Consider the following 8,629-nt stretch of genomic DNA (forward strand, 5'->3'; position numbering starts at 1 on the left):
TTAAACAATAGGATAGACCAGTTTCGGGAGCTGTCAATAATGTTAGTACTAGAAAATATTAAACCTAATTTATTACTTACATTACAGACGACACTATCATTTTCAAGTATACCCTGTAATCCTAAAACATATTGGAATGCCTCACAGTTTTTAACATGATCAAATATAACACTATCAGATCGTGAAGAATGTTCTTTAAATCTAGTTATTAAGCACCTATCTGTCTTACCAATATAATCACTATTGCAGCCTGGACATTTAAAATGATAGACAACAGAACGTCTGTACTCCTTAGGGGTTTGATCCTTAGTAGATATACAATGAGAAACATTTTTATACTGCCATAAATTTATGAATTTTACCTCTTTAATTAAGTGTTTCACCTTATTTAAACATCTACGTAAAATGAACTCACCTGGTTTTCCTAGATAAGACAATCTAACCCAAATTTTAATCAAGCTATCATCAGTAGGCCTATGTATACATTTAGGTTCATTTAATTTCTTAAGTACATTATTAACAACTTTTAAAGGGTACCCATTCCAAGACATAAACTTCCTGATGTTACTAAGCTCTGTTTGAAGTTTATCAGGAGTACACAATCTGTGGGCTCTAGAAACTAAACTACGAATCCGGGAGATCTTATGGTTCCATGGAGCAAAGCTATCATAATGGACATATTGACCTGTATGTGTATTGTTACGATAAATACTCATGCTTCCTCATGCTTCCTACACTGTTATTAAATTGTAAATCCAGAAAGTGTGCTGTGTCACTGTTTTCAAATGATTCAAAAATAAAATTTATCTGTCTAGGAAAAGCATTGAAGTAGCTTAGAATTTGCGGGAAATCATTGGGCTTAGCTAATACTAGCGTGTCGTCAACAAAACGAGTATAAAACTTAATAGTACCTGATTCAGTAAGTTTAGGAACAATAGACTCTTCTAGTTCAGTCATTAAAAAATTAGCTAAAACTGGGCCAAGAGGCGAACCCATTGAGACACCATCAGTTTGTTTATTAAATTCATTATTACATGTAAATACAGTTTTAGCAATACAGCAATCTCTAAGTAGTTTCCTTAGCGAATTTTTCTTAAGGTTAAGCTGCGTGGTTAATGAACAGTTAACCACGCAGCTTAACTACTTACAAGCCTACCGCCGGACACTATTTAATAGAAATGAACTAACTGAAACTGAATACAAGAAATTCGTCCAGTATCAACCATGCCTGCTAGAGCCCATGGACTACCTAAATTACATAAAGATTTTGATAATATTCCACCCCTAAGACCTATTATTGACACGACCGGTACTTGTTATTATTCAGTAGCTAAGTACTTATCAAACTTATTAAGTTGCACAATATGCAGATCTGCCAATTCAGTATCCAGTAACCAGGGAAATAATGATGCCAGCGCCTTGTATAATCGCTTGTAAAACCATCAAAAAGCATAGGCAAGACCATTCTCGACCGGATAAACCATGACCAGCTTACAAAAACACAAATAAACAAATGGAAAAACACCATTTCTGTCACTGAAAGTCTATCTCTTTTGACATTGTGGAACTCCAATTGTCTGTCACAAATATTGTTAACAGACGATATCTAGTACGCACGAAGCACACTGGAATCTGAAGACAAGCAGATATTATTTACTCAACATTGACTAAGAAAAATTCAGACGACATGTTTAACATTACTGTGGGAAGTTACGGTGGGTTCACTATTAACTGTATTTTATTTCCTGTTTAATTATTGTATACTGTAGTTTAGTCACCAGCAATTAAGTCTTAATATTAAACTGGCTCAAAAGCTCTGCCAATAATCTATCGCTTACATATTCAATGTATATCAATTAATGTATATATAAAGACAAATGCGATTTTCATAACAATAATAATTTTATACAATTAATATTGTGATGAGCGATGAGGTAATTTTGATACGAACAGAGTATGTCATTAATTAATATTCACTCTCTAATTAAAGAAACTTGCGATATTGACTGCTTGAACGGCGGAGTCTGTGCTTTGGATTACGGAATCGAGAACTGTCAGTGTATGTCTGGTTTTGTTGGACCAACTTGCAATATGTGTAAGTTTTTACAGCGATAAATAATAATGTGCATTACGTATTGAGCTAAATATAATAATAGAACTAGTGTGCAGAACATGGTTGGAAACTTAACATGATCAGTTTCTGAAAAAATTGTAAATATTTTGCATAAATCTAGGCTAATAGAATATTAAAAAATTAATGTCAACATCAGTAGTAAGTTTCAGTTTGCAACTGAGATAATGTATATATCTCTTATTCATTTATTATTTATTTTACTAATGCCTCCTGAAAAGATCAAGACTTAAATGATGCTAACTGGAGTACATAAACACAGATCTCCGGATTCCAGTGATGTGTAACCCCATACTTCAGTTTGGGTGCTAGCTAGATGTTTATTGATTTTTGTTTTCTTGTGTGTGTGTGTGTGTTTGTTTTTGTTTGTCCTTTTTTATTGTTTTTGTCTAGAATATTGTCGGGCGCATAAAGACCTCTGTTACCTGCGCTACAAAAAAATATTATTATTATTATTATTAAACGAAAAATAGTATAGAGACAACATTAGAAAAGGGGATTTATTATCTAACCATTTTAACTTTACATATGTAATCTTGCATTATTCAATGACATGGTTCATTGACCTTAAAATCTTTGGCTATGTTTAAAGTAAAGGTATTTAAAGTAAAGTGGAATTAAAAACGAGAAATCGCATGAACCAATAATACAATTTTTAAGAAGCTAATTAAGTAATGTAATATTTAAAGTTTCAAAACGAAAATAGTTTTGGTAATATACCATTACATTATGGAACAATGTGTTGTGAAAACCGGTTTGACTTTTGCGAGTGAATTTTGGAATTTGTTTTTTTTTTTATTATTATTGAAATTCTTGCAAAATAATGATAAGATGTTTTCCTAACAAGGTAACGAATTAATGTACTTTGTTTTCCAGTAACTGTTTTAACCAATGCAATTATGCAACAATCCCTTTTATTTCTAAGACCGTTTCGTTCATGGATCCATTAAACTTAGTTTTTTGCTGAATTCAAGTATGGTATACAAATTTCGATGGTCATGGCACTCCCAGTTATTATCCTATCATTTATAAGTTAGACCAATTATAAATATGTGTGCCCTGCAGAATTTGGGGCTGAATTCAAGTATGGATATACAAGTATGCTTAGTAACAATGGTCAATGTCAAAAAGGTTATTTCTGGTCAATTTTTTTATAAATTATTCTATTCGTACAAATATATATAGTTATGTTCTCCACAATTTCAGAATTAAACCAATTTTCTTAACCAATAGTTATAGAGATGAGATTATGCCAGACAAATAAGGTCAAGGGTGAAACATTGTACTTTTAAAGTCAATTTATTTATATATAGATTTTTGAAAATTTAAACAAATCTTTATAGAGGGTGACCCTTCTAGCTAGGCTTTTAATAAACAGTGTCGCATTAAAGTGAATATCAACGCATGGATCTTCTGAGTATTTTGATCATAATGATGATAAATTCATCAACAAAGACTGTTTATACGGGCTAAGAAAACATCTGCCTTATTTTAGGGAGTGGGTCTACATGGGCACTCTTTTCTATAATTTTCTGAGCCTCATTCAAGTCACCAATTATCTTTCAAATTAATAACTTAAGATTGTGTTTCGCCCTTAAATTACTATTTGGTTGAGTCAAACTATCCGATATGTCCAAATTATGGTCAGGTTTATTTTACATATTATGATAGACTTCGGAACGGTTTTGGAACATTATTTTACAGAGATTGATAGATTTCCACGTTTGACGTTCGAAAATGAGTCAATACGAAATAATTTCCTATGGAGAATATTTTTTCTTCACCTTTCATCATCGTTCATCCTTTTTATTTAATTGCTACAACTTTAACGCTTTCAACGTGTATTCACACGGGGGAAAGTCTCTAGTTGGCTCCCAGTTAAATCTGGTGTCCCTCAAGTCTCAGTACTAAGCCCTTTACTCTTTGTTGTGTATGTTAATGTGTTGCACCTTAATATATCATCTTCAATGGTTCAATATGCTAACGATGTGTTTATACAGAAGTTTTGATCATGAGGTACTGACCTTGCACTTCAGGGTGACTTACAACATATATAGGGTTATGGCCCCAAAAGAACCGACTGAAACCCCAACAAATGTAAAGTTATGATGGAAAAGACAGTGTGAAAAACGATTTTATGTAATTGTTAATTCAATTTTAAAATGTGTTGACTCTCACAAATTATTAGGCTGTATTATTCAAAAAAAATCTTTCATGGGATATGGAAGTTTATGAGCCAGTAGCTAAATGTAATCACACTTGTGGTCTGGATTGGATTGGATTGAATTTATTCGGTTGTGAACACCAATGAGAGCAAACGAAAGTCTAGAAGAAGACTTATTTCCAGTGGGATCCTTCTGGTGGTGATTGGGAAGTACACCGGGGGACAATCCCCTACTCTTTTCCTAAGAGTGTACTGGTTTCTTTAACGTGCACGTGGGCCATAAATACATCGAAAATATACTAGAGTTTGACTATTTTCGAATAATTTGATTTTTTAACTGAAAATTGTTTTCATTTCATTTTCATTTATTGATATAAAACAAAAACTCAGAAAGTAACATAGAAATGTGGATTGAAAGGTATCTAAACGGTAAATAATATAAGACATCAAACGGAATAAATTGATGCCTAAACTAAAACACCAACATTTGACAAGGATAATAAAACATGACTTACAATATACTATATATACAAGAAAATACATAATATAACATTTCTTGCATTGACGTCATTTCAATCATTGTACAGTTACCATTAAAATTTAAATAGTATAACCTGCATCGTGAGCGTCTTTCCTGTAATGCCAACAAGTACGAAGTATATTTACTTTGTTTTTGGCTCTCCACCTGGCTTTTCCCATTTCTGTTTTTTTTTATTATTAATATAGATATTTCTTTGCTGAAATTATTAAAAATTTAAAAGTTAATATTAATGTAATTATTATTACCCGTTATAGTGTTAATCCTACTGAACAGTTCACTGGACCACCTGAACCATTAAGTGAACCAGTTGAAACTGATGAAGTTGGAAATGTAGCTAACAATAAAAAAAAATATATCGTGCAGTTGGTCTAGATAGAAACTAATCACTGACCAAACGTATTTTGAAAAGCATCAATATACTAAATGCATTGGTGAAGCAGTGTTAGCTCCACTTTCGAATGCAAATAAAGAAAATAAAAGGTTAAAAAACGTTACACTAACAATTTTAAGTAATTTACATTCCAAAATTATCCTTAATAGCATTAAAGAAGATCGAAAACAAGTAAAGATCGTAGCAGAGTTACAAATCTCTCTAATTTTACTAATACAAAACGATTTAAGTAACCATAATCGAAAATTAAAAAAACAAAAAGGTGTTAAAAAAAGCTTTTACAACTTGCCGTAAGTAAGTATTGTTGAACCCAGATTAAAAAATAAATTACACCTACAAGATAAAGAAGCAAATAATGTAATATATTATTGAAAATGTGAAAACAAAATTTGTTTGTAGATCAGTAAAATGTGGAAGTATTTTGAAGGCCAGTTCGACTTTTTACCAGTAAAATTCTAAAGTTCATGAATTTTTTAATTATTTGAAAAATTCATTCTTAAAATGTAAAATAGGAATATATTATAATTAAACTCATTGCCAAAAATTATTGGTATATTGAAGTGTAAAAGTTGTTTACTATTAAAGTCACGAATTATTATTGAGACTACATAACTGCAATGACTTTTTTTTCTTGTATAATTAGTAGCGCAAAGCAAATGTGATTTCGAGGATCCATACATTTGTTACTTTGATCAAGATGAACTAGATGATTTTGATTGGATAAGAACATCTGGATCAACACCAACATCTGGTACTGGCCCTGGGTATGACCACACCTACGGAACATTACAAGGTATTAAAAAGCTGACATGTATTTAAATTTCCAAAATGAAATTGTAAATTCTTAATGAAAATATTTCTAAAACTACAAACGAAATAAATAAAATAAACTACAAAGAGATATAACGACAATATCTCTTAAACAAAACATTTATTTTATCATTTGCCTACAGGTTCCTACATGTACATCGAAACTTCATATCCGCGATACAACAACGAAACCGCTCGTCTATGGACATCTTCATATCCTGCAACAAACGGCACATGCGTCAAGTGGTTTTACCACATGTACGGAGCCACAGTGAACACATTGAATGTGTACATAGTCAATACAGAAGGTACCGTTGGTGCACCTGCGTGGACAAATAGAAACAATCAAGGAAACATTTGGCGACTTGGAAAACTGTCAGTTGAAACAAAGACTTCCTTCCAGATAGTTGAAACAAAGAGTGCCTTCCAGATAGTGTTTGAAGGAATTGTAGGAAGTAGTGATAAAGGTGATATTGCTTTAGATGACGTCAGTATCATCGATGGGGCATGTTTGATAAACGGTAAAATACACTTTCATAAATATTATTTTTGCCACCTACGCCCTATAATAACAGTCTGTGAAAAATAAGGGGGTAACTTAAATAAGTAATTATAATATATATCCCCCACGCACTTTCTTACAAGTGACTGAAACGCTCACACACAGTGCAGATGTAGAAAAGCTAGGAAATCTTATAGTCTCAAATTTTAAATCATAGGAAACATTGCTGAAAAAATGCTTTCCTCACGCTCAGAGATCACAAACATCACCAGCAAAGCAAATGAACCGACACTGATAAACAACAAACTTTTAAAAGTAACTAGGTGTAGTGCGATAAACCCATACACTAAAACATCACTATACATCATATCATAAAAGAAGAGAAAAGAAGCCAGCAACCACAAAATTAACAACGCAACCAAATCAATTTCTACAAAGCTTAAAATTAGCAACAACTAAAAACCATTAATGAAGAAAGCTTTCATAAAATTTAAATACCATAACGAAAACTTTTTACATATAAAACTACAGACTCGTAAAACCATCAAAAAGCATAGGCAAGACCATTCTCGACCGGATAAACCATGACCTGCTCACAAAAACACATATTAACAAATTGAAAAACACCATTCCTGTCACTGAATGGTTTAAACCCATGCAGCACAAACCAAGTCCATCTCTTTAAACACTGTGGAACTCTAATTATCTATCACAAATATTGTTAACAGACGAAATCTAGTACGCACGAAAGCACACCGGAATTTCTGAAAACAAAGCAGATATAATTATTTACTCAACATGGACAAAGAAAAACGACATGTTTGACATTACTGTGGGAAGTTACGGGGGGGGGGGATAAAATATATTAATATGTCGGATCCTTTGTTTTCCAATTACTTTCCCTAAAACTTGGCAAAACCAATATCTGTTTTTGAATATTTACACTTAAAACATTTCTCTAACCTACTTAGGCGTTGAACTTAATAGTAATAAATGGGTACCTTGTAGGATGGTATGGCATATAAATGTATGGGTCTTGCGCGTTCAAGCAGCAATGACCAGGGATATTCTCCAGGGAGACGAAAAAATTGAACAATGTGCAGATCTGCTAATTCAGTATCCAGTAACCAGGGAAATAATGATGCCATTGCCTTGTATATTCGCTTGTAAAATCTGTGGAGTATATATACATATATGTATATATCAAAGTATTCCTACGTAACAATTCACTCTGAACTGCATTTTATTTCCTGTTTAATTATTGTATACTGTAGTTTAGTCACTAGCAATTAAGTCTTAGTATTACGCTAGCTCAAAAAAACCGCCAATAATCTATCGCTTACATAATCAATGTATATTAATCAATGTATATATAAAGACAAATGCGATTTTCATAACAATAATAATTCTATACAATTAGTATTCTGATGAGCGATGAGGTTATTTTGATACGAACAGAGTATGTCATTAATTAATATTCAATTTCTAATTAAAGAAACTTGCGATATTGACTGCTTGAACGGCGGAGTCTGTGTCTTGGATTACGGAATCGAGAACTGTCAGTGTATGTCTGGTTTTGTTGGACCAACTTGCAATATGTGTAAGTTTTTACAGCGATAAATAATGTGCAATACGTATTAAGCTAAATATAATAATAAACATAGTGTGCAGAACATGGTTAAAATGTATACAACATGATCAGTTTCTGAAGAAAAAAAATGTAAACATTATGCATAAATCTAGGCTAACAGAATGAATAATTAAAAAAAAAATAATGTTAACATCAGTAGTAAATTCCAGTTTTCAACCGAGATAATGTATATATTATCTCTTCTTCATCTATTATTTATTTTACTAATGATTCCAGAAAAGATCAAGACTTGACCGATTCTAACTGGAATACATAAACACAGATCTCTGGATGCCGGTGATGCCGGTGATGGTATTGATTTTTTTTCTTGTGTTTTTTTTTTTGCAATAATACCACAATCCCTTTTATTTCTTAGACCGTGTCGTCCATAGATCCATTACACTTACTTTTTTGCTGAATTCAAGTATGTATGGTATACAAAGTTAGACAAATTATATAT

The 8,629-nt window shown here is 32.1% G+C and overlaps 2 protein-coding genes across 3 annotated transcripts in view; both read left to right on the top strand.

The window, feature by feature from the left end:
- LOC117122499 (MAM and LDL-receptor class A domain-containing protein 1-like) overlaps positions 1–6,914 on the top strand; it is a 15,355-nt gene extending 8,441 nt beyond the window's left edge. Inside the window, exons 6-9 of the mRNA XM_033268087.1 lie at positions 1,991–2,095; positions 5,871–6,020; positions 6,181–6,558; positions 6,757–6,914. Coding sequence (XP_033123978.1) covers positions 1,991–2,095; positions 5,871–6,020; positions 6,181–6,558; positions 6,757–6,914 — 791 coding nt within the window. The remainder of the gene's footprint in view (positions 1–1,990; positions 2,096–5,870; positions 6,021–6,180; positions 6,559–6,756) is intronic.
- The window catches only part of LOC117122536 (MAM and LDL-receptor class A domain-containing protein 1-like), a 114,460-nt gene continuing 112,280 nt past the window's right edge, over positions 6,450–8,629 (top strand). For both annotated transcript variants that reach the window (XM_033268129.1, XM_033268130.1), the window contains exons 1-2: positions 6,450–6,558; positions 8,035–8,139. In XM_033268129.1, coding sequence (XP_033124020.1) covers positions 8,106–8,139 — 34 coding nt within the window. In that variant the 5' untranslated portion in view covers positions 6,450–6,558; positions 8,035–8,105. The remainder of the gene's footprint in view (positions 6,559–8,034; positions 8,140–8,629) is intronic.

Source organism: Anneissia japonica, unplaced genomic scaffold, assembly GCF_011630105.1.
Source record: "Anneissia japonica isolate Jap-2015-1 unplaced genomic scaffold, ASM1163010v1 scaffold1889_len2455224_cov183, whole genome shotgun sequence".
NCBI classification, from domain to species: Eukaryota; Metazoa; Echinodermata; class Crinoidea; order Comatulida; family Comatulidae; genus Anneissia; species Anneissia japonica.